The 25,635-nt window shown below is 52.6% G+C and overlaps 1 protein-coding gene across 6 annotated transcripts; it reads right to left on the bottom strand.

Annotated features, from left to right (window-relative positions):
* Nucleotides 1–193: 193 nt before the first annotated feature.
* Nucleotides 194–25,138, bottom strand: PITX2 (paired like homeodomain 2). 6 transcript variants are annotated; one of them, XM_040966802.1, is made up of 5 exons: nucleotides 24,931–25,138; nucleotides 15,602–15,658; nucleotides 14,991–15,128; nucleotides 4,008–4,213; nucleotides 194–1,477 (listed from the first exon to the last, which is right to left on the bottom strand). In XM_040966802.1, the coding sequence occupies exons 2-5, from the start codon at nucleotides 15,645–15,647 to the stop codon at nucleotides 914–916; spliced, it is 954 nt and encodes a 317-aa protein (XP_040822736.1). In that variant the 5' UTR covers nucleotides 15,648–15,658; nucleotides 24,931–25,138; the 3' UTR covers nucleotides 194–913. The 6 variants fall into 6 exon arrangements, with proteins under 6 accessions (XP_040822736.1, XP_040822737.1, XP_040822740.1 ...); XM_040966803.1 differs by lacking the exon at nucleotides 24,931–25,138 and adding an exon at nucleotides 19,701–19,954; XM_040966806.1 differs by lacking the exon at nucleotides 14,991–15,128.
* Nucleotides 25,139–25,635: the final 497 nt, after the last annotated feature.

The raw sequence follows: 25,635 nt of genomic DNA, 5'->3' as shown, positions 1-25,635 counted from the left end.
CCCCTCCCTGGGGAGCATCTTTTTTTTTTTTCTTTTCTTGATGAATGGCTATAATTTATTTCTATCAAACTTAACTGAGCGGTGCTGCCTTGTATGTTTAAGAAGGCAGGCAGAGGGAAGGGGTTTCCTTAGGAGGCAGTGACTGAGACACCCTGTCCAGGTAGAGCAGCGTAGAAAGAATCCAGGCCGATTCGTAGGCAGTATATTTTACTCCCATGAAATAAAACACTTTTTTTCATATTTGCTGAAAAGTAAAACAATAATATTGTACGAAATGTTATACACAGGGTAGGTTGTACATAGCAGTTTCAGAAACATTACTGCATCCACCAGAGGAACTATTCTAAAACTGATATTCACACATTTTTTTATAATAATAATATGTTAGAAACATACAGTGTGGCATTTAGTATATACATTCCCTTGCTCGCAAGCGAAAAAAAAATCCTAATCGCTTCTGTATAACATGCTTTATTTTAAAGCCTAACCTTTAAAAACACTGTTGTGATATTACTAACAACTGCTTTTATAAAATTAATTTGACATTTCGATATATATACATCCTTTCAGTCATTTTAATGTTAACAATGCTAAACTTAAAAAATAACAAGCTTATAGTAATGTTAAAATGTCATATCCAGTCAGACACTTGCGTGTGTGTGTGTGTGTGTGTGTGTGTGGTGTCCTTGCAACTGTTGGAAATACTTGTAATGAAAGATGTCACACATAGAGACATCCCTTTGAAGTCAAAGGAGCGCTCTCTCTCTAACTCAGTGGTTTCCTTTGCTCATTACATCTTTCTCTCTCTCCCTTTCTTTAGTGCCCACGACCTTCTAGCATAATTCCCAGTCTTTCAAGGGCGGAGTCGCCCCCATCCGGCGCGGTCCTAGAATCCCGGCGCTGGGGGCGCGGCTCACACGGGCCGGTCCACTGCGTACTGGCAAGCGCTCAGGTTGGACCCCGGGTTCTGCACGCTGGCATAGCCGAAGCTGGAGTGCTGCTTAGCTTTCAGTCTGAGGCTGGCCAGGCTCGAGTTACACGTGTCCCTGTAAACGTACGGGGGAGTCGGTGGTGCATACGGACAGGCGGGTGTCGGCACGGCGGAATTCAACGACGGGCTGCTCAGGTTGTTCAAGTTATTCAGGCTGTTGAGGCTGGAGCCAGGGACTCCCGTCACGGCCGAGGGCACCATGCTGGACGACATACTCATGGACGAGATGGAGTTGGGCGGGGAGAACATGCTCTGCGACGACAAGGGGTTGACGTTCATGGAGTTGAAGAAGGGGAAACTCTTGGTGGACAAGGAGGCCGACGTGAGGCCCTTGGCAGCCCAGTTGTTGTAGGAATAGCCCGGGTACACGTCGTCGTAGGGCTGCATCAGCCCGTTGAACTGCGGCCCAAAGCCATTCTTGCACAACTCGGCCTGCTGGTTGCGCTCTCGCTTTCTCCATTTGGCCCGGCGATTCTTGAACCAAACCTGGGGGGATGGAGGTGGGTGCGGAGAGGGCGGTGGAAGGGCCGAGGTTGGGGAAGGGGACAAGGAAGCAAACAGATGCCACAGCGTGGATTAGTAAAAACCTGGATCGCGCAAAATCACCTCTTAACTCACGGGTGCACACTCTCGCTCGCAGCCCCATTCCTCCGTGCCCGGGCCAGCACTCGCTCGCCCAGTCCTGCGCACTCCGCCAAGGGCGCGCAGAGGCCGGCCCTGCGAGCCTGGGCTCCCAGCTGCGCCACAAACCCCAGTCGGACGCCTGGTGGCCTGCGGGCCGCTTGATCACTAACCCAGGCCCTCCTTCAGGTCCAAAAACCACTTTGTAAAATAAACTAGGGGGCAGCCGCCTTTCCGCCCAACCCTTCCGCGCGCTCCCTAGTAGACTTGCGTCCAGCCCAAAAGCCACAGACTCGGTGGCGAGAACACGGGGCTGAGAGGGCAGCAGGAGGCTCTCCCCCACACAGTTCTTCCCCCCCCTTCTGGACCTCCACTGTTGTCCCCCACCGTCACCCCCAGCCCCTGGAACATGATCCCCTCTATCAGGACACTGCGACTCTCGCCTGGAAAAACAACCAAATAAAAAGCAAAAGACCACCCCCTCGTCAGCTCGTTAAACCCCAGGAGCTGAGCGTGTAAAGCTGCGGGTGCCCCGGAATCACTCGGTTTGCTCTCTCCGCTCCCCCTCCCCTCCACACTCCACTCAGCCCTCCACTGCTCCATCTCATCCGCCTCAGCCCAGCCCGGGCCACGCCGCCGCCGCGACTGGCCTCAGCTCTGCGCAGGGCTCTGGCCTCTGCTTTGGCTTCAAGAGGGGCCGCCCGAGCCAGCCAAGCCCCCACCCGCGTCCGGTGGCCCCGCCGCAACCCCGCTCCCAATCCACAACGGGGGCCCGCTGGTCGCCCCAGACGCCGGCTTTTGTGTATTGGGGCAGGGCCTGGCCCGAGATCTCCCTAGCTGACACGGGTGATGTTTCACATTACACATCTCCGCCGGCCCCAGCCGCCTAATCCGCTTTTTTTTTTTTTCTCCTTTTTTCCTTTCATTCTCGATTTCCTTTTTATCCCCCTTCCTCTTTGCACCCGATTGCTATAAAAAGCACGCCTCGCTCGGCTCTTGGCTGGGCGAGCAGCAGCCTGGAAGGAGGCAGCTGGAGGGATGAGAGCCGAGCGCGGCGGCGACGGAGGCGGCTGTAGAGACGCTGGAGAAGGGTGGGAGGTGGGGGAGGACTGTAGAAATGCGGGTGGGATGGATGGGCATTAATAAGGCATTTCTGGGAACCCACAGATTGCATTTCTATTTTCATTGCTTGCCATTTGCACCCTAGGCTGTCTAAACTTTGCCCAGGCCAGGAGAGTACGTGCAAGGCCCGTTCCTCCGCCGCTCCACAAGGAACCTGAACGACTGACCTAGCGAAAAGCCACCCGGTCCTGGCCCCAGCAACCGCTCTGGGCAGTTAAACTAAAACCATTTCCACCGTCCATGTGGTTATTTTATCCAGCTGCGCAGCCCCCCTGCGCTACACCCGCGCCACTCCGAGTTGGGTCCTCCTGCTTTGGAAGCGCACTTCCTCTTCATAGCCCGTCGTTGTCTAATTTTTCCTTTTTTAAATTCTTCAACTCTAACTGGGGGCTTCAGAGTTCCACCGAGAGAACTTTAAACAGTAAAGCCTCTGGATGCTGCTTGGTTCTCCTTTCCGCTCCCAGAATCCTAACAAATTTGGGAATTTTCCACGGACGAACATAAATTATCATGTTACTATGGGGTAATTTATTAAATCTATTTTTCTTTTTCTTTTTTTGCCAATTCATAAAGTACAGATTTGCTGCAAAGTTAAGGTAAGCTCTTTTTATAAAACTTATTATTATTAGAAGGAGGGGTGCACGTATCAGTCTCCAACGAGTTCAACTGCTAAGAGAAGATAAATAAACCAAACCAAAAAATCTTTTTCTCCTTTTCCTTTCCAGATAGCTAGAAGGATAGTAGTTGGGTATGAAAATGTTGCATCCAGCGATCACAAAATTAGGAGAAAGGGGATGGGGGAGACTTAATATGTGTGTGAGTTGGGGGGAGGACACAAACTCACAGATGTGGAAGGAGTTTGAGCCAAAAAGAAATGGGCTCCCCAAACTACCCCTGGTCGGGCGTGAACGTTTCCAGGGAAGGCTAGCCTCTGGTGTCTCTGGCGGGTTTTCCAAGTTAAAAGCGCGCAGGTTGGAGCCTGTTGGAAGCTCCAGGCCTAGAAAGGATTTTTATTAGCTATCGTCAGGCGAGGCAAGCCGGGAACACAATGCCCTTTGCAGAGGAATGCCGGAATGCCCACGCGGCCCGGCTCTGGAGGGCGCGGGATCTCGGGCCGCCTGAGCCCGGCCGGCAGCTCGGCCTCGGAAGGCGGAGCTGTAATCTTGCAATCCTGGCCGCTGCGAGGCCTCCAGCCTTCCCTCCCGCGCCCTCCAGGTCTTCCCTTCACAACGCTCTCCCATCAGCCCTCCCCAGGCTCAGTATCGGCTCCTACCCGGACTCGGGCTTCGGTCAGGTTGGTCCACACGGCGATCTCCTCGCGCGTGGACATGTCCGGGTAGCGGTTTCTCTGGAAAGTGGCCTCCAGCTCCTGCAGCTGCTGGCTGGTGAAGTGAGTCCTCTGCCGCCGTTGCCGCTTCTTCTTGGACGGGTCTTCCGCTCCCACGTCCTCATTCTTCCCTTGTTGGCTCTTATCTTTGTCTGAAAATGAAACAACATACCAAGATTCCCATCAGCGCGCCCCCTGAAACTCGCCAAGTCCAACCCGTCCCGGTGGCGGCGGCGGGGCGCGGGACGATGGCGTGCGCGTGTGGGGTGTGCAGAAGGAAGAGTGGGTGTGTGCGCCCCATCTCCTCCCCTCCCCCAACGCCGCGCGTTTTATTTACATGTTTATCGCTCTGCGGCGGCACATTCATTTTTACGGCCTGCGCTTTCAAGTGTATTTATACACCCCTGAGCAGACACCAAATCTCCCGGGACGCGCACACGCGCTGCAGACCCCCCTCGTTGCCAGCTCAGATTTCCATGTGGTTTCGGAAGGCTGGGAAAAGTAGATGTTTGGGATTCTCCCAAACTAGCCAGTTCCTTAGATGTTTGGGGGGGGGGGGTTGAGCCTGTGTTCGGAGAGCGTTTCTAAGTAGTTTTACAAATAACTCTTCTTAGTAGCGGAGCTCCCCAGGAGCTAAAATCCGACGACTGAGCCGGGGCAGAAGTGGGGCGGCCTCCGACCGCGCTCGAATAGAGATGCTGGGTTAGTGTGACCCAGGAAACAGAAGGGAGGCAAGGGGAGAGGGGAGGAGGCAGAGGTGGAAAAGCTCTCTCTTTGCCCCTCAGTAACCAGCCCTGACGCGCCACAGTAACCAGGCCGATCCAAGGAGAATGAAAAAGGACCCGGGGGTCCGCAGAATCCCGGTTCCCGGAAGTTCTGTGGAGGGCAGGCGGCACGACCACTCCCACCACGCCTACCCCCAGGAGTTGCCGACTGCCTCCGGGGCCCGAGAGGCCAGGTGGCGCCGGGCGGCTGAGCCCGACCGTCCGCGGGGCGGCGCGGCGCCTTACCTGCGGCCTCGGGGCTGGAGGTGTCGGAGATGGTGTGCACCTCCAGCCTGTGCTTGGAGGCGTCCAGGGAGCGGGGTTGACCAGGAGCCAGGACCGAAGCCATGGCTGACGACGGGGGATGGTGACAGGAGGAGGAAGAGGAGGCGGCGGCGGCCGACAGCTTGGTCCCCGCTGCTCGGTGCTCCAAGGGCAGCGGGCCTTTCATGCAGTTCATGGACGACGGAGCGCGCTGCCCTAACGAGTCCTGGGCTACCGCCCGGCTGAGTGCCCCGTGGCCGCCGCTGACGGCTCTGGGTCCCGCGCGCTCTAGGCGCGGAGATTCCCGGCTCTGGTTGTGGCTTGTGGCTGCAGCGAGCAGAGTCAGGGGACGCAACCCCCGCAGAGTCCTGGAGCCAAGCCGCCCCCGTCTCCTCCGGAAGGCTCAAGCGAGAGAGTCCGGCGGCAGCCGAAAAGTCAGCGGGCGAACGGAGACATGGGGTCGGGGTGGGGGGTCGGGATGTAGGCAGGAGGGTACCGTTCGGAGCGTCTTTAGGGAGCAGGCTTCCAAGCGCCGAAGCGAAACCAGAGTGGGTAGAGACCCCTTCTCCCCTCCCTCCCTCCCCAAGTACCCCTCCAATAAGGACAGCTAACGCCGGTCGCGCTCTGCCCGCCCCCCGCGCGCAGCCCTGACGGCGAAGTGTCAAGAGTGACAGGGACAGGTAGCTGATATTAGATTCCCCGCGCCGGCGGCAGCAGCCGCAGCGGCGGCAGCGGTGGCGGCGACGCGGGCCTCGGAGCGCACCCTGCGCCCGACGCACACGCACACCCTCTCGGCCGTCGAGCGGGAGCCGGGCCTCGCCGCAGCTCAGCTCCAGGCACCCAGGCGATCGACGGACCAGATCTGTGGCTCCACGCTTCCCAGTGGGCCTAACATCTTAAAACCAGAGGCGGGCTTCCTGGTGCCGAGACGTCACTCGGCCGCGGCCCTCCCCAGCCCTCTCCGCCTCCACCTCCTCCCAGACCCTTCGCCGCGCGCGAGTGACACGCCCGCGCACCAATCAGCAGGCCTGCAGCCGCGGCGGAGGGACTGGTCCAGCTGCGCCTATCAGCAGAGAGGGGCCGGCCTAATTGCTCGCGGTGCCCACCGGGTCTACGCGGGGCCCGCTCCTGGGAATTCTGCTCCTGCCCAACCAAAGGTGATCCGGTTTGGAATTCAGAAGCGAGGGAGAGAGCTGAGGCAAGGAGAAGCCAGCAGAAGAAGGGAGCGGAGAGGTCGAGGGTTGAAAGGAGCAAAACTCAACAGTGCACCCCATCACCCCCTTTTGTCTCACTGCATCCAGAGCCCCGCCCCCTTCCTTGCCCCTTACCTACAGAAAACCGACTATTTAAAACTAGAGAATGAAGGGGGGGGAAAAAAAAATCACCTCTCCGATCTAAAATTTTCCAGTCTGTTAACTGAATGCTGCGCTATTGTGAAAAAAAAAAAGTTTTACTTTAATTGCAAAATAGAGCTCCGAAAAAGCAGACTAATAAATTAGAAATCAAGAAGCAAACGGACCCGTCAAAAGAAAATTACCTTGACTTTAAACGAACAACTGCTTGGTGGTTCACTCAGGATTTATACAAGAATAAAAGTCGCTTCAGATCACGTCTTCTGTAATGCTTATTAGTCCCCAGACAGAAAACACACAATAGAATAGAAACCCTAACCCAGCGTTTTCAAAATGCTGAAAGCTTATCCATTCTACTTAGCGTTGATGAAGACATATCCTGGATCTTTAAAATTCCTTATACACCGTATTAAGCTTGTTCTAACCCGAGAGAGCCACGCTTTAAATCCGACTCTCCTGTTTACTTTATTATCAATCAGATTCAAATCCGTAAAGCCTTCAGAATCAACAACCTTGAGCTAATTATATATAAAATATGCCTTAATGAATTTCCATACAATTAAGAATGTGGCCAAATCACCAATTTCAAGGATAATTTTTAACAGTCATTTTCTTTTCCTAGGGAGCTCAAGGCTGTCTTGAATCGTTAGCAGTCCAAGCAGGCTAAGGCGGGAGGTTGTGGGCTACGGGGGGAAACTCAGTTGAGTACCCAACTGGGAAAAGCAAAGCCTTACTCCTGGACAGAGAAACAACAGCAGCAGCAGCAACAAGGTGAAACCACCTTTGGGGGCATGGGCTCTTGACAGGGCATCTGATTTCCAAAGAAAATAAAGACAGAAAGCCAAGCATATTCAAAATAAGTTTTGTACAGTTTGATCCGTTGTCCCCCAGTTTAGGTCGCCTGAGAGGGCACCAGCTAATCTCCCCCCGGGTTCCTGCCTTGGCGATTGTTTTATTGTGGAGTTAGTGTTATCACCCCTGAATGTGTATTTGTTTGACATTACAGTCAATGATTTGCAACACCAGGATGAGGTGCCTTTAGAAAACTCCCTCCTTGTCCTTGTTCAGGAGATTGGGAAATTTACCCTGCCTGCATGGGTGGAGCAGATTCCAAATACGCCTGTAACCTACGTGCGTGTGTCCTACCCCCCAGCACCCCCGCCCCCCGCCCCTTGGCCCTGCTCACCCAAAACTCTGTCTGTAGCTCCTCTCACTTGAGAGCAGTCCCAGGAACCGAAAGAGAATTGATTTTCACTCTCTTCGCGAGCATCTTGTCACTTTAAGAAGAATTTAACTGCAAGGGAGAACTTTCCTCCTAATAAACTTTCAATTGGCATTTTGGGGTTTAACCTTGTATTCTGCTTTACTCTATTCCATGTCTATTCCATCCCTCTGCCAACACACACACACACACACACACACACACACACACACACACACACACACACACCCCTGCTCAGGCACAGTTTGTCCCTGTGTGACAGGTCCGTATTAACTGAGGCTGATACATTCAGCTATATTAGGTCCTGCAATCTTATCACTAAATTATACATATTACACCAGCAGCCTATTGGTAAAGAAGGTTAAATTAATTTACATTCTGCTCATTATCTGCTGCTTAAATGACGCATTTTATCCCTGAGATTTGGCACACAATCTCCTTACCAGACCCCACACATTTCGCCGAAGACAATGCACTTACATTTGTAGTGGTTTTTAATCTGATAAGACTCTAATTTGCTTAAGTCTTTTAAATAAGGGTTTTAAATGTTTCTAGCCGTTTTCTTATTGAATTTCCTCTAATTCCCCCAAGATCATAAAGTATATGTGTAAAGTAAATATTTCCTCCCATTGCACCGCCAGCCAATGACCTATAACTAAGTCAATACGAATTCAGCTCTCTTCTGCCCAAAGTGTTTACTAATCATATTCCAGTTTCTTCTTCTAAACCTTAGCTATTGCTATAAGTCCCCATGGTACCGGGTTCCCCAAAGCTACGTTTCACAAGACCGTCTATCACATCAGAGAATAATAATAGTGGTTATTATTATTATTATTTAAAAATTCCCTCTGTAGTAGTCATGCCCTTCTTCCTTGTTTCTTCAAGATCAAAACCCAGAATGGTGAGGCTGATCTGGCAGCTTGGGGTATGTTTAAAACTCCATGCTCTGGAAAGCTGGGGAGCTCAGCAGAGTCCAGAGATGGCTAAGCCCACCTCTCATTAAACCCACAAACTTTTAAGTTCTGACGGCTCTGCTCCATTGAAGCATCATTCACTGTGGCAAATACACAGGCATGAAGGGTCTCCAGCTCCATAGGTGAAACATCCCAGGGTAAATGACGGCTCCTCACGGTGCTAGCATGTGGGCAATGTTGGAAGTGCTGGGGATCTGCTGGCAGCCTAGAAGCCTATGGCAATAAGGAACCTCAAATTATATGGATCCATTGGAATCTAGAGGACAATTAAGACAGTCTTCTAGAGAGCACTGATGAAAGTAACAACAAAAGAATCCAAATATACACATTGTTTCTGTATTTCTCTTGCTCCCCAGCTCTCCAAGGAACTGACTCAAGATGAGGACTTTCTTTGCATTTTCCTATCTCCTCATCACATTACTTCATCACATTACTATACTCTGGATAGCTGATATTGGGTAACACTATGGCCCAGGAGCCCAACAAAGGACAGATGGCAGGAAAACACTGCTGTGAAGTCTAGACAGGAGAAAAGAGGCAGATGGGAAAGACCAAGGCATCTTTTTAAATGACAAATCCTCGATTGTGGAGGTTTCATAGACAGAAGACTTGGGGTAGCAGAAATGAGGGAAGAAGTTTAAAGTTCAGGAATCATATCCATTTTGAAGTTCAGTACCACTGTGATCTCCGACTTGGTCTTAACTGGTTCTAGAGGTCACTTGGATGTGGACCCTCCACCGCAGAGGCATTTGATCCAGAACAAGAATGAGGGCTGGATTCCTCAGTCTTTGAGGAGAGGATGCCCAGGGCTGAGTCTCTGAGTCCAGGAGACGCCATGGGTTATCTCATGGATTTTTCTGGCTTGCTCTTTCAAATAAAGATCCTCCAGGAAGGAAACGGTGTGATGTGGGGTTAGGAAATATTTTCAAAAGCTCATATTTGTTACTGCTTGCCGGTCTTAAAGTCTCCTTTCACTTCACACTCCTTAGTGTTAGTTGCAAAGGCCCTCTGGCCATCACAGCCAGTGAACTGCTGCTGGTTGAGCTGCAAAGCCAAACTGTACACAGTGGCGGCTGCCTGGCTCTGGGCTGGGACCCAAGCAAGCGATCTCCTACTATTGGAAAGAATCTGTTCTCCAAGCTCATCCACAAGATGGTTCAATTAGAGGTTTCTGAACTGTCCGGCTGTGGAGGGATGGCAATCCTGCCGGGTCCAGGCCGGTTCAAGGACAGAGACCAGCCAGAGGTCACGTGATGGGCAGGAGGGGGGAGGAGAGAGAGACAGACAGACAGAATATGTGACTCTGTGGTGTAAGGCTCAGAGGTCAGCTGGAGACCTTGCACCCTGCCCAGGAGTAACCCTTCCTCCCCTCTTTCCATTGCCTTGCTCCTTTGCACGTAGACCAAGCTGGAAACAGTTCCCACAGCCACGAAACTGAACCAGACATTAAAAATGTCTCTGTGGCTGATTCTTCCTCAACCCCGTTCTCCAGATGGAAGTTTAAAAAATGCTAGTTTGTTAAAAGGGGTGATTCTTTTGTAAATCAGAAGTCTTTAGATGTGCTGGTCTTTTTAAATGGTACCCAAGCTCTGCTAGACCAGTCTCTGAAGTTTTGGGGCCACTGATTATTGGTGGTGGAGGAGGAATAGCCTCGTGGCACTGGGAGGTGCAGGAAGGGGAGGGGGGAGGATTGGAGGGAGCTGGAGTCACTGAACCAACAAGTCCTTAGTGCTGGCTGCATTTCCCTACGGGTCCTCCAGATTTACAGGGTGCTCCATGAAGTGTTCATTCAATTTCTGAAAAGCAACTATTCATGGAACTAAGTAAGAGAGAAGGGTAGAGTGCAAGTGCGGACGAACACACACGCACACACACACACACACACACGCATAGATATTCAAGCTCAATGGGAAGAAAGTAGCAATGGATAACTGAAATCACTTTAAAAAAAAAAAACAGTTGGATGAACTTGCTGCTTTTTCTTTCTCTTTTTCTCACCTCTCTAGCTCAGGTCCACGTCCCTTTCTATTTCTCTCCTTCCTTTCTGTTTTCTCTCTCCCAGACATGCTGGTAGCTAACATTCAGCATTAGTTGTCATGGTGACCATAAATCACATAAATCCAAAAATACCCACCTATAATCTGAGATGAAGCTTTTATTTCCCTAGCGAAATAATATTTTAAAAGCTGTCATCTGCCAAAAAAAAAAAAAAAAACCCACCTCATTGTAGTAACCCAGGGAGTATATTACTTCTAAAGGTTTAAATTAAAATGTCAGCCTGTTAAAAAACATGCCAGGAGAATCTTGGGCACTCCTCGTGTCAATTCCTCACAAAGAGGTCGACTCCATCACTCGCGGTCACTCTAGCACCCGTGGACCGTTTTGCAGATTCTCACTGTTTCAGTTAATGTCGCCCCTCCCAATTAACTTGAATCCTCACAGACTCTAGGCATGGGATTGTGGGGGGGGAGGGGGAATGCAGTCTCCTTCTAGACCAGAGACGTGTGGCTGGGTCTTTTGGGGGATCTAGTGTGTGGCCTGTTACTCAATCACTGTCCCAGGTGAAAAGACGTGGGCTTTAGAGCAAAGGGTGCTGGTCAGGGTCCCTAGGCGGGTAGAGAGGGGATGTGACAGAAGTGTTAGGGAGCAGGGAGACCTGAAGGCTGGGGCTGGGTGGCCAGGAACTGTGGTTAAAGCCTGGCTCCCAAACGGTCGGCCACAGTCTCCCACTCCTTCCTTTGCTGCTGGAGGAAACTTTACAGTGGGAGAGCCTGGGGGTGGGGGGGGGGTGGGGAGCGGCTGCACTGGGCCTTTTGTCTTCTACCTTGGGCTTGTTGTCTTTTGCTTCTCTTGGATTATCGGGTATTCGCCTAGATGAAGAGCCATTAATTACCCATTCAGTCAATATTAGGAAGACGACAAAGCTTTTTACATAGGATTAAGAAGACATCAGATTGTTCCATTAGTATATTCCCGCTCACGAATAAGCTTTCGTTATACATTTCCTTTTCCCTCGAGTCGCTCCAACAACTACTGCATGTATTAGTAGCCGCCTGCCAGAGACAACAACACGAGCAGCCGCGAGGGAAACTTCGCGCGCAGTGGCTGGTCGGCAGGGAGCTCCCGACCTGTAGAGACCACCTCGGCCGCAGGGCTGCGCGGGCACTGACTACCTGCTGACCACCGGTACCACCTGCCTGACTAGGAACACTCCACGAAGGCCTCGGGCAGCTTTCTGTCTCTAAGCTGCAGGTGTGATTTGAGCGAGGGTCGGTTGGGTCGGGTTGGAGCCTGAAAAACGGAAAACTCTCTAGACGACTCAACCCCTCTCCGTTTTTCTCCTCCGGTACTAGGGCCTTGGTCCCTGGCTGCTGTACGACCCTCCTGCCCCTCAACCCGCGCACTGTCCACTTGGACTTCCGGGGTTCGGATGGGAGAGCGGCCCCAGGTACCACCGTGTATGCTTTTTACTGCAGCGACTTTGCTGATCCCGCTGGTATCCAGTGCGCCAACTGAAATTGTTTCATACTAGCAAAGGAAAATCCGGTTTTTGCTTTCTGGGGGGTTACACTGGAACTCCACGGAGTACGTGCTTGGCAAACATTTGCTGATTAGTTGGGGGGGGCGACGTGGGGAGAGAAGTTGGTTGGGGTCTTCTGAAGACCACTTGGTACAGAGTTGCAGTGAGTATAGAATACAGAACCTGGATTCAAATGCCATCACCCGCCTTTTCCACCAGCCCGAAGCACACGGATGGCGTGGCTGTGGTAGGCTGGCTGAAACCTGTAGGTCAGGCCGGGATGCAGAGCCAGGGGCTGGGGCTGTCAGCCCTGCACCCACAAGCACCCCCCTAAACTTTCTGAGTCCCTATTATAGGGGAGGATCGACATCATTTTATAAGATTTACAAAACGGATTCTTCATCCTGGACATTATCAAGGGCGCTGGGCACCTTCTAATTGGGGGAGAAGCCATTTCTCCCACTAACTTTTCGTCTCTCGGTGGGCCATTCCTCCCAGGTGGGGAGGAAGGAAAGTGTGCCTCAAGAGAAGGGGCCTGTGGGCCTCTCCGCCTCTGGGAGGTGGTCCTTGTCCACTCAGCCGGCCTTTAGCCTTCCAGAAGGTCTACCGGGGTTTGGGAGCCAGGGTGAAGGGTGGGATAAGAATCAATACTAGATGCCATTATTCCGTATCGATATAGAACAGGACATCAGTATAATGCCTTAAAAAAAAAAAAGAGTATGTGGTTGGAACCATTTTGTTGTTGTTGTTGTTGCAATTGAAAACCAACAAATCCTGGGCGGATGGGGCCCAGAGACACTAAATGCTGCTGTTTTGAAGCAGGCCGTGGCTGAAGATTCGCAGGTTCCCTAAGTGAAGTTGTTCTCCAAGAACAGTGTAGTGATCGCCTTTCTCTGCTGCCCTAGCTTTGGTTTGCCTGCTCTTTATAAACCCGGCAAATCGAGATTTTTTTTTTTCCCAGCATTTCCTGCTGTCCAGTCCCTTCCCTTGCCCCCTTCTTCAGCAAAGGCGTTAAACACGTTTCTCTCGGGTCAGAAAGCTGGGGAAAGGACGCGGTGTCACCTAGGGGACGAGGTCCCCTAAAGCGGCCCCACAGTCCTGGAGAAGCCAAACACAGCTCGCCTACTTAGCGAAAGCGAACGCCCAGGGGCACCTGCCCAACCTGGGGCTGGCGCGGACAGGGCCTTCTCTGCTGTCATGCGCTTCTTGCCCACCTCGGCTGGCTGCACCCAAGGTTGCGCCTGGCCAGGGGCGGGGGGCCCTTTCCCCTCCAACTCCCCAATCCCCTTCACTAAGTCCGACCCGGAGGCCACCTGTCACGCCGGCCGGGTGCGGGGAGGAAGGGGCCGCCGGAGTGTCCCCGGCTTGCGCACGGTTCGCGGCCGGGAGCGTTCGGCCCGGGCTCGGAGGCCGCCCGCCCGCCCCGTGCGAAGCCGGATCGGGGAGCCCGGGGGGCTGAGCCCGCGCAAAGCCGTCTCCCCGGGAGTCCTCGCTGCTCTTGATTTTTAACCATATCTCAAACATTCTCCGGTCTAATAATTTATTTTTACGACCGATTATTAAACAGAAGAAGAATTTAACACAATCTTAATGACAGAAATCACCAGACGTTATCTCTGCATTGCCCCCATTTAACTCCGCGGGGTTAATCCTAGACAAGTGAGCGTTTAACTGGCCCCGCAGGACGCCGGGCGGTGCCGCGCCGCTGTCGGGGTGCCGCAGCTCGGCCAGGCCAGAGCCCTGGGGCTCCTCCCGGTGCTGCTCCTCCCGGTGCTGCTCCTCCCGGGATCCCTGCGACACCTAGGTCTTGGCGGTCTGGGTGGGTGGGTGGGTGGGGGGGACTTTGCTTTTTCTTTTTAGTAAAACAGTTTGTTTACTTGGCGGGGGTCCCAAATCGCCACCCCCTCCCCGGTATGTTTGTATCCTTACACTTTAATCCGGAAGGAGGGGGTTAGGGGCCGAAGGCCACGGAGGGGGGAGCTTTATCTCCTTAACTATCAAAGGTCAACAACCTCCTAAGGTTAAGCTCTCGCTCGTCCTGGAACCTGGACAGCGCGGGTGGAGAAACGGGCCCTTGCAGTATTTCATGAATTTTCCAAGGAAGTCTCCCCATCTCCCCCATCTTTTGGACACACACACATTTCACTAAGGGACAATCTGCAATCACCAAAGGCCTACATTGTGCGCTGGGGACGTACTTTCAACACAAGCCAGCAGGTTTGGCACAGCAAGATCCCTCCATTCCTCCAAGACCATAGCCGAGTCACAAACCGACGCCTGGCGACCTAACTGTACGGCAGGCCGGCAGGTTCGTTTCAAGGGGGTACACAGCCCATTAACACGGCGCCCCGACGCTCTCCATCCGCCCCTTCCCCCAGCCGCTAGAGGAGCACCTCTACAAACACAGCTTTGCAGGGCTCGCCCGCTGCCTCGGACGAGTTGCGCACCCAACACGACTGGGTGGGGCATGGCCGAGAGCCTCGGGGTCCTGGTGGACCCGGGTGGTGCAGCGCGCAGTGGGCCACCGCGAGCGACAGAGGTCGCTGTTGGACCACTTTTGCAGCCGGCTAGAGGCCCAAAGGTAGGCTGGGGCGTGAGCAGGGGATCAGACCGCTGGGAAAGGCGTTTGGTCTCTGGAGTGCAGTATAATTTGGGGGAAAGGAATTACTGTCTCTGGGACGGCTGCTTTCCGTCCCACCCAGAGGTCGGGACTCCAAGTTCAAGCACAAGGCGTGCCGTGTCTGGTGGCGTCGCCTGCGTGCTTTTCACCCAAGCCCCAGAGTCCCGGGGGCGGGTGCCCAGCGCGCGGCCTGCGCCTCCCTCCAGGCCTTACCATTGGCGCCGGGATGCTGCCGCGGGAAGAGCTTGCTGCTCGCTGCCTCTTTCCGGCTCTCGGGAGAGTCTGTGAACTCGACCTTTTTGATTTCGGAGTCTTTGGAGAAGAGGCATTCAACGGCCGCGGGCTGCACGCCTGGGCCGCGGCCGAGCCCGCCCCAACGTGCGGTGGAGAAGGGCGCCCCGGAGCGCGGCCGAAAGGAGCCGGGGACGGGGTTGGGGTGAAGGGGGCGGGGCGGGGCGAGGCGAGGCGAGGCAGGACGGAGAAGAAAGAGGGACAAAGAGCAAAGACCCAATTAGAGCAAAAGGCGAACGGCACTCCCATCCCCAGGACCCTGTGGTGGCAACCGGGAGCGGGGCTGTGTGGTCCACGTGCCGGCGCGCCTCCGGCGGTTCTAGCCCGCAGGACAGAGCCAGGGCCTTCGGCTGGCCCCAGGCCTCTTCCTCCTCGACTGTCGCCTCCCTCCGACAGGGAGAGACCCGCCAGCGTCCAGGGGCCGCTCGTCTTCCAGCCGCGATCGGCCCCTCGTGGGGATCTGCCGGATCTAGCCGCCCTGACCTGGCGCATTTGCCTATCCGGTGACCCGGACGGGAGAAGCGGGATCTTACCTAATTGCACACACGCCGACACTAGTTTGCGGCAGTTGGTCTCCATTCCCCGTTTATCTGCAAAACAGGAGAGAAGGAGGGCTGTGAGCCGCAGCGCCCGTCGAACGCGCGCAGGGCTCAAAGAGGCGACATCTGGGGCGCTCCGCATCCACGCTAGTTATTAGGCGCCTACTGGCTGCAGGCGTGTTTGTCTTGAACTGAGGGGCCTCTGGCTGCCCAGCAACATCCACACGGGATAACCTGCTCCCCGGGGACATTTTTTCCCCAGCCGAGCTTTGGGTCTGCTGAGTTGCAGCCAAGGGACCCACGGGCTGACGGCCCAATGAAACCAGCTCAATTCTAGAGCCAGGTGGAAGCACCCGGGAAGGCGCCTCTGTGAAAAACACATTTGGATGGGAGCGGCCACCTCAGTAAGAACAGTTCGGGAAGGCCTCTGTGGGGACTGGTGTGGCCCAGGCCATCCTCCCTCACGGTAGTGTCGTGTACAGATACACCGTGATGTATCTGGAGCTCCGAAAGCATTCAGGGGACGCCAGAGACACACTGGTCCAGCCCTGGACAGTATGTTCCCTCGGTTCGCTGTATTTCTGTAAGCAAGGGGCTGGTGGCCTAGGGTGCTGCCTCTGGGTCTCTCATCCATCGGGAGCCACTTTTCCATATTTAGCCACATTTTTTTCCCTTGGAGATACTCACCCGGCCATTTATTTATCCTAAAGTATGATTTAAGATGGCAGAGGAGATTGGGTGGACGGGGTTGAGCCCGACGAGGGCTAAGCGAACGTTCCCGGAGGGCTTCGTGCCTGCCCGTCCAGCCCAGAGAAGGACCTCTTGGGGCGGGCCGAATGCTTCCCCAGGGCTCCCCCTTTTGCCTCCCGCCGCGCGAGCCAAAGCTTTTTCAAATTTCCAACCACAGCGCAGCGAGCCAAGCTTTTAACGCGCGCCTACTTCTCCACCACAGGCACGGCGGGGAGGGGGTGGGTGGCTAGGGGCACGAACGAGTGTGTGTGTGTGGGGGGGGGGGGGGACATGAGGGGAGAAAGAGCCGCCCGTGCTTTCTAGACAGAGGAAAAGAAAGGCAGTCCCGACCCTCCCGGGGCCGCCGCTCGGGACCTTGGCGCCGGCCCCTCTCCATGCTCACCAGGGTGGGCACGGCGGCGAGCCCAGTGAGTGCCCAAGGCGTGCGCGGCCAGCACTGGGGGAGGGAGCGGGTGCTGCCGGGTTGGCGGAGGGGCAGAGGCGGGGCAAGGCGCCCAGGGCCTGGCTCTACCCTGAATCGCTTTTCCCCCTTCCAACCACCGCCCCACCTCCCACCCCCAGCTTCTCTGCCTCTCCAGCCTCGCCCGGCAACCTCTGGCCAAGGTCGCGCCGTCTAGAGAAGGGGCGCCGTGGCGTGGAGGTGTCCAGGCACCGTCCCTCCACCCGCCAGCGGGGACGCGGGTAGGGGATCTGCCGGTGGATCCTTGTGGGCCCGTAGGCCCAGAAGTAGCAGTTTGGCGGCTCCAGATTTAGTGATTCTGCAGTAAAATCACAGGATTAGTCCCTGATTGAGATGTCTGTTCGTGAGATATTACAAAATTCATTATCACAGCTTTCTCCTAACTCGATATGAAGTAACACAGATGGGATTTTATTAGTCCAGACTTCAAATGTTTACTTATGATAATTTCAGGGGAAATTTGCATGTCATCATCATTTTGATAATCTTTTTTTTTTTTTGTATGTCTGAACTGGCTGCATTATTAGCCAGTAGCCAGGGCATTGCAGATGGTAACTGCAAATGGTTTTTATTTTATTTTTTGAATATTGAAATATATGAAAAAAAATGGGTAGAGAATCAGCCCATGGTGACACATGTTAGCCCCTACCTGATCCCCCCTGTGGGTTTCAGTTCTAAAGCCTAAACAAAGCAACACAAAAGACATTTTTAAGAACTCACAGGGCACTGCTCTCAGCCCTGGGAAGGGGGGCAGAGCGTGTTTCTTTCCTCACTCCAACACACCCTTGTGATTCCAAAACGTGTTTTACAGTCAGAATGAACCCCCAGACCTGCATTTAGTGCCTCAGAATGTCCAGGCCTGCACATTCAAACCAAGCAACTGGGAAAGATTTTTTTTTTTTTCTGAGACCTCCAATTCCTGCCTGCAGATCCTTCAACTTGCCCTGTCAAGAAAAGTCTGTGACAAATTTGGCTGCCAGACTTTGGGACTGACTTGGATGGCTAATCTCACAAATTGAGATGTGGAACTTTTTCCTTATGGGAAGTTGTTCTCACCCTCCCTGCCCCACCACCTCCACAAACACACCAGAAGTTCAAGTCCAGGTTGGAACGTATAAGCTAGGCAATCTTGTTTGGGCCAACTTGAGTTTTCCATTGTGACCACACTCAGAAACACGACATAGCTAATGGAGACTCAGGAACCAAACCCAATGACAGAGCCGGCAACCCCTACGAAATAGAACAATTTGCTAGCAAAATACTTTTCTGGAGATCGCTTCAAGAATAAAATTGTAAGAAAAAATATATATACTTCTAATAATTCCAAATCCCTTCCTATTTCCCTCCTGCCATTTATGCTGTTGCCCCATAGCAAAATCGTTAATGGAAAGTTTAAAAATAAACAGCACCGGAACATGTGTTTTAAATAAACCAAATTGGTGTGATTAGCCAGTAAATTAATTTGTTGGGTAATCATTTAAGAAAAATAAAATACTGCTTGATGCAGACTTTTTTTTAAAACCATGTGTAAGTCTTCTTTTAAACCAACTAGCAAAGATACTATAGGGACATTTGAAGACAAACAGGCTCAACTTCAGAACAAAGCACCTGAATAACTCGACATACAGTAAACCTTCCACAAGTGAAGGTGGCTATAGCATTTTTAGGAAAAATTTCATGATTGAAGCCTAACATGTTTATTTTACATTGCATCAGCAGAACTCAGTTTATTTTCCTTCTGGGTTTTGTGTCTTTTAGCATTACTGGTATTTGAATTTTCGATAGATTTCTCCCTCAAATGCTATTTCGTGCATCTAAGGCATCTCATTCGGAGGCATGGCTTAAAAATACATACAAGGAAATCTCTCAAAATCAAATGTAGTTTTTTTTTTTTTGATTAAGAGTAGTTTCGAGGGTACAGATGGTCGTTGTTTTGATTTGTAATAGCAAGCGTTTTCCTCCATCAGTTTACCTGAGCAATCCACACTTTTCGCACAGAAGAGTATAAGAATAATCACACCACCTCTCTGATCCTCCAATTTTCTAAATTGCTTGGGAAACAAAGATGGTTACACTGGAGTCAGGAGAGGAACATGCTTCTCAGACTTAGAGGCTTCTTTCTTTCTTTCTTTCTTTCTTTCTTTCTTTCTTTCTTTCTTTCTTTCTTTCTTTCTTTCTTTCTTTCTTTTTTTCTTTCTCTCTCTCTCTCCCTTCCTTCCTTCCTTCCTTCCTTCCTTCCTTCCTTCCTTCCTTCCTTTCTTCCTTCCTTCCTTTCTTGTTTCTCTCACAATCGCCTGTTGGAAAACCGCTTTCCTCCCTGCATCCATTTAAAATGTATCTTGTGCAGTGTCAAGACTGAAGTTGACTGGCGATCAGTTTAAAGGATTTATAATCCAAAGTAATTGTGCGAGCTTGGCATCCAGGCCTGGCTCCCAGGTAATTCGCTCGGGCCTAAGAGGTCACACACTAACTGCCAGTTAAGATGGAATCTCTTTTTCCAATGGGTAATGATGGGAAGGGGGCTAATCTTCCAGTAGCTGCAACTTTGTCCCCAGGCCCTTTATCTTGAGAACTCTAATCCTCAGCCCGAAGGTTTGTCCCTGTAGCGTTGGCACCGAGATTTCGGGGAAGATACCTCGTTTTCAATGCCAGCCATGGTCTGGCTCGCCACTCGACTTCAGCACCGCGTAGATTGTCACTGGCTGCGGCCGGGGCGAAGGGAGCAGGGCTTGGCGAGGTCTGCTTGCCAACTGCTTTCCCTCGGAGGGGGAGAAACTCAGCCGGGGAGCCACAAATCACCTCCAGTGAAGATTCTCCAAAGTGGAACAAATTTCCAGACTCGCATTATCTCACATCCCTACGGGAGAGATGACCTCCACTTACCAGCTACCGGGAGAGCGCTGCTGCCTCCGCGTCCCACACGGCTCTTCGTTGGGCGCTTTCCACAAAGCCGAGGCTCCAGCTGCACCGCCGGCGCCCACAAACCGGGCCCAAGAGGACGACAGGGCCCCCGAGGGTGTGAAGTTCCCAGAGTGTCCACGGGTGCGCGGGGTGTTGGGAGGGACTCCGAAATCTAGCCGGCGCAGGCAGTTTCTTTCTGCTTCTCTCCAGCTTTCTCGCTCCGTCTTGCACTCGCTCTCCCCTCCCTCCCTCTCATCCCTCTCTCTCTCTTCCCTCAGCTCCGACTGCGTGTGGGGAGTGACGTGACGTCAGCAGAGATTCCACCAAACTCCAGTGCACAGTGGCGCGCGGGCGGGCCGGCGGGCGGGCGGCCGAGCCCGGCTGCGCGGCGTGCGATCCAGGAGCGAGCACCGCGCTCGGGCGAGCGCGGGGGGAGCGCGCACAGGCGCCGGAGACGAGGCTGGGGAGGGCGGCGGACGGCAGGCGGCCGGGGTGTCGCACGAGTCGGGGGAGGGAGGGGAGTAACTGCGGTGTGGGGTGGGGAGAGCAAGCTGGGGAGGGCAAGGAGGAGAGGGAGTCGGACCGGAGCCTGCCACACGGCAGGAGCGTGCGCTGGCACCGTGGAAAGGAGGAGGACAGAGAGGGAGGCTGGGATGGAGGGGAAAGAGAAAAGAATCTGTGCCAAATCAGGAGCTCTAAGTAATCAGAGAGGGGGCGGACCAGGCCTTTGGGAGTCAGGATCGTCCTCGCGGGGGAGTGAGAGGAAGGGACGGGAAAAGTGGCCGACGAAATGGAACAAAGGACAGTGTGTGCAATGGGTTGCTTTCGGGCGAGGCGAGTGGGGTATGGGGTTGAGAGTGCACGTGCGATCTCTCCCAATGTCTGCAGCGTGGACGTAAGAGGTGGCGGCAGTGAGGCCGGGAGGGAAGTTTGGGGCCGCAGTTGGGGGGTGGGGGGATGTAAGGTGGGCGGAGTTGGGTGGGTGAGCAAGGATGGCCCAGGAGAAATGAGCAAAAGATGGGGAGTGTGAGGAAGAGAGGGTGGAAGGGCCACGACCCGGCAGGAGCGAGCTGCATTAGTCAGCCAGAGAAGGCCAGGCCGGCTGGGCCCCGCGCGGCCCGAGTGGCGTGCCTAGGTCAGGGCCTGCAAACCAGGCACGCTCCCGGTGTCGGCGCGCAGGTGGGCACAGCCAAGCACTGACCAGTCCGTGTTCACCAAGCAATTGCACTGGACAAGGCTCGGACGCTGCTAGCGTCTAGAGTTTCCTCTGCTGTGTCTACACTCCGCAAGTTCACCTTGGGTCACGGATATCTCATTTTTTAAAATGACGAGGTTAAGGTTCCTGGCGAGGATGGGATTAAATTGCAAAGGATGGGGGTGGGGGAGGGGGCCGAAGCTGCCCTCCAATCCGCTTTTACTCCTCAAACCGTAGCGTCTGGAAAGTTTTCGGGGGCCACCCACACCCACCAAATGTGCCCCACTTCTGAACTCTGGGTTTTCCAAAGATTTTGGTAGCTAGGAGGATATTTTGACTGGGTCCTCCTTTGGGTGGAAGAACTGTAAATATGATTTGCCTGGAGGACCAGGTGCGAAGGCTGTTGTCAGGCATGTGGGACAAAGTTCTTTCAATCTCAAGGGCGTCCTGTTAAATGTATTTGTGGGATTGGAAAGTGTGAGAACAGCCATAGCGGGGGGAGGGAAGGAATGAGTGAGGAAGAGTTCGGCTTTTCCCACTCATCAAAATCTCAATACTGCCTACCACTACTGAGCCGTCCTCTAGGGTCCCCAGTGCAGAATAACCGCGCTCCCCCCCCCCCCAAAGTTAACTTGCTCTTCCTAGATCAATGCAGCACTGCTTGCAGCTTTAGGGGAACTAGGATAACTTCCTCGGGAAAATTCGCTTCACGTCCGGAGGCACGTTTTAAGCAGCTTGCTGTTCCAGACCGGCTCCAGGTCGTCACACAGGTGCTTGGCTTCCTTGCGTTTGGGGGCTGTCTGAAACATGTTGTGTGTTCTCTTGAGTGACTCCGTGTTTTGAATTCATTTGAGTTAGCAGTAAAAACAGGCAAACAAACTCGCTCAATTTGTTTTGAGTGCTAAATCCCTTCACTTTGAAACAGCTAACAGTCGACAGATGGATTCATTTTAGAGGAAAGGTTGGTCTCTTCAGCCACGAAGAAAGCCGAGGCGCTATCTGTATTTTAAGCTATCTCTAACCTCTTTGGAACATCCACAAATACTGGAACTAACCCTGGAACTTTCTCTCTGTCTCTGCCCCTACGCCCTTAGCTCCCTTAGTGTTTGTTATCAAGGGAGAGAAGGGGAGGAAGCACACGAGCTGTTTTAAATTTTTTGTTTTCTTCTTTACCTCTAAGAATCCCCCCCCCCCATCCCCGCCTTTTGAAACCTTGCCGAGGCAACCCTTAAAAAAATACTCTAACAAGTTCCACGATTGAGCTCCAGTCGCCGCAGACCGGAAAACATAGTTCGAGAAAGACATTTCCATCCCTGCCCATCCTCCGCTTGCTGTCTTTGCACCCCCTTAGGTAACGGGTTAATGTGCCCTTCCATACCGTCCCCCTCCACCTCCCTCCGCCCTTTTCATTTGCGAGAGATTAAGAGATGCTCGGGACAGAAGGGCCTCGCCTTCAGCTGGTGGCAAGGATGGCGGGAAGTCGCCAAGTGAGAAAAGGCAAGAACAGCAGGGACAGAAAGATTCCTAGACCCGCGGAGAGAGACTTGGGAACCGGGCAGGGTTCTGCGCCGGCGAGAAGACGCGCTGCTGCTGAGCGCGTGCAGCTCCCCGCCCCCTCCTCAGGGCCGAAATGCAGGGTCTCTGCGAAGCTCACGTTCCCCTAGCCTCCCCTCCCCGCCCCCTTCTGTCTGGAGTCTGGCCCGCCAGGGCCTGGTTAACCCCAGTCTCGGCGGCTTGCAGGCACCGCGCAGAGCTTTCGGGTCCTCGCCTCGCCCAGCGCTCGAGCAGCTGAAGTGAGCAGCTGGTGGGAAATGCAAATGGCTCCTGGAGAAATAGAAGATCCAGAATGATTCTCATTCCCTCCTCGAGTGTGGGGAAGGAGCTGGACATACGTTTCACGCTCCTAATCCTTCTTTTACATTTTTAGTCATACTCCTATTAAACAACTAATTAATGCCTAGAATCACCAGGGAATACATTAGGCATGCAGCGGAGAGACAGGGTGCTGGGGGGCTGCGCACCGCCAAGCTGATTTAAGACGTGGATTTCAGGGTTTTCCCTCGTCGAAGCGATAATGGAAGAGTGGGCCGTGGCGATCGTATTTAGATTCCGATTACTACTTCCAGTTAGAAGGGGGTGGAGGGAGCATCCAAGCAAAGCAAGCAATTCCCTGCTCTGCACATGTAAACAAGATTGTAGCATCAAAGGTACCAACTCCTCGAGGGCCAGATCGCTTGGACTGGGAGACACTGACCCACTCATCAGCAAATTTCAAGGATGTTACACTTTTACATAAACATCTCCAGTGACTGCTCGCCCTGGTAATTCCTGGTAAAACCCACCGGTTCTAGAATACCTTTAAAATTCTTCTCTCCCCAACCCCCAGTCCATCTTTCCTTTACACTTTTCCAAAATTTTAAACTAAGTCTAAAGAGAATAGCCTTCCAAGAAACTAGAGCGCTGGACCAGTCCCTTCAGCTATTCCTCCGATGTCTTGATTTCTTTAATGGGGGTACAGAGAATTGAGTACAATCAGAACAGCCAAGCACAGCAGCAGCCATCCTGGCTACCTGGGTGCCGAGAATTGATGAGGATTTGAATTCTATCCCTCCCTCTAGTATGTTGAAGCAAGTGACAGAACTGTTAGAAAAAGAATCAAGCGGGCAGGCTGCAGGAGGACGAAATAGTTGTGATTAAAGTGGGACAAAATCAAAGACAAATATGGGGTAACCCCTGCCAACTCCCTCTCACCCCAGAGTTGGGATTTGGGGAAGGAACTGTACTTCTTCTGGAGCCTGCTGTGACGGGCTGCGGGCTCCCATTTACTTTCTTCACTTGGATTATGATCTCAACCCTCGCAAGCAATTTCCCCAGCCTCTTATCTGACAACAAGCGAGTATGTAAATAGCAATGGCTGACGATGTTTAACTGCCTCAAACATTATTGATTTGTTGGCTATTCTACATTTTCTTCTCAATCCAGATTTTCTTTTTGAATTATCTATTCCAGGGGCTTGATCGTGCCTCCGATGCTACAATACAATAATTGTTTTTTTAAAGGCATTTAAGATGAACCGATTGATTTGCATATAAATTAAAATTACCATGAGTTGCCTATTCTGGTGTTTTATAAGCATCTCGAAATTAGTGCTTAACCACTTGAGCTAAAAGAATATATAAATGTCTGTATTGACTCACTAATGAATTACCTAATTAAAACGTCTGAGAAATGCCGGACGCTGGAAAGATTGTTAAATCAAGACATATTAGGGGAGAACTGACTATTGGAAGGGGGCCGACCAGCCTCTGCAATGCAGGACGGAGTTTTCTGCGATTCTGAGCTCAAATTTTGGAGCACGGGTCTTTTTCCTCCGTTGTAAAATATTTGGGAATTGTTTGTAAATAAGAAGGAGCGCTTGGGTGGCTCCAGGCTCCGGCTGTGAGCTCACAGTTGGAACCCAGAAACGTTAAACCCGTGGGGACTGGGGTTCAGCCCGGGAGGTGCGTGGTCCGGCGGGCCGCCAGGCCACGGTGTCCGTCTCTGCAGCTTCCCGGGGCGGCTTGCAGAGAGGCGGCCGCGCGCTGTCCGCGTGATCCGACAGTCGGAACCAGAGTCGGCTTTTAATAGATATGCTAACTGAGCACTTACCTTCGTCCTGAGAATAGGAATGAAAGGTAGCGCTTCTGAAGAGAGGCGGTGCAAAGGCACGCCATAGGAGCTCAGAAAAGGCTGGCGGCGCGAAATCTGTAGCCTGGGGGCTAGCCAGCATCCCCTTTCATTTCAAGCACTTATTGATTTGCTGTTGTCATCTTTGGCGACGCAGAAGGACACTTGAAAGAATTTCTGATGGAGCTCTGATCTGAGAAAGGAGGTGACCTGCCTAGACTCCTACCAAATTCTTAATTACCACATCAACTGCCTTTTTTTTTTTTAATCTCGCACTCCACCGCCTTCCCCCATAGCAACCAACCGAGTTTGCTTATTCTGAACTTTTTAATTATTCAGAAACTCCCTTACCTCGCAGTGGCTTCACTGTTGCAGCGGCTTTCTGTCTCAACCTTTCCCCGCTTTTCCGTGCCAAGGCCTCTGTATTGATCCCCCTGACCTCTGGCACATCTGGAACCCCTGCAATCTCTCAATCTTTGCAGATTTGAGGATGGGAGACTCCTGCCCTCTCCTTTGCTGTGCACACACTCTCACAGATAGGAAGACCCACACAGACTGCCCCCTCAAACCTCGGGGATTTAACAGATGTTCCCTGGGCAGCTCATCTTGAAATCTGAAATGCCTGCCAGACACCACTGTGCCTGGCTCTTCCTTTTTTTTTTTTTTTCAGGCAGTTTGAAAATGTGCATAAGTATGTCTGAAACATCTCCACCCACATGCGTTCCCAAATTGTAAAATAAAGAGGAACTAATGCTATGGATTGGCATATAAGTTGCTCTTGGAATCACAACCACCAACTTCAGGCTCTCCTCATCAACTCCTACTGTGTACATTGAAAGGAAAGGGAGAGGGAGAGAAGGAGAGAGGGAGAGAGAGAGGGAGAGACAGAGAGTAATTTCACCAGGAGGTCCTCTCCCTCCTGGGACACCTGCATTTTGGGGTAACATGGAAAGCCACAGTAGAGAAGAATCACTTCAGAGTAAACGCATTCAATGCAGATTCTGTTATGGAGTTTTTGCTTTAAGATAGGCAAAGCCAGACAGGAAAGTATAGGTC

Source organism: Ochotona curzoniae, unplaced genomic scaffold (genome assembly GCF_017591425.1).
Source record: "Ochotona curzoniae isolate NIBS_2020 unplaced genomic scaffold, NIBS_Ocur_1.0 scaffold_4506, whole genome shotgun sequence".
NCBI classification, from domain to species: Eukaryota; Metazoa; Chordata; class Mammalia; order Lagomorpha; family Ochotonidae; genus Ochotona; species Ochotona curzoniae.
Note: the sequence above shows the minus strand (reverse complement) of the source record. Positions and strands in the feature narration are given on the sequence as shown.

Excerpts from the sequence above, each read along its gene's own strand:
- PITX2 (XM_040966801.1), bottom strand. The coding sequence starts at position 5,285 with ATGAACTGCATGAAAGGCCCGCTGCCCTTGGAGCACCGAGCAGCGGGG. Across the intron at positions 4,214-5,071 it reads CTCCAGCCCCGAGGCCGCAG|ACAAAGATAAGAGCCAACAA; the intron begins GTAAGGCGCCGC and ends TTTCATTTTCAG. Across the intron at positions 1,478-4,007 it reads TGACCGAAGCCCGAGTCCGG|GTTTGGTTCAAGAATCGCCG; the intron begins GTAGGAGCCGAT and ends CCATCCCCCCAG.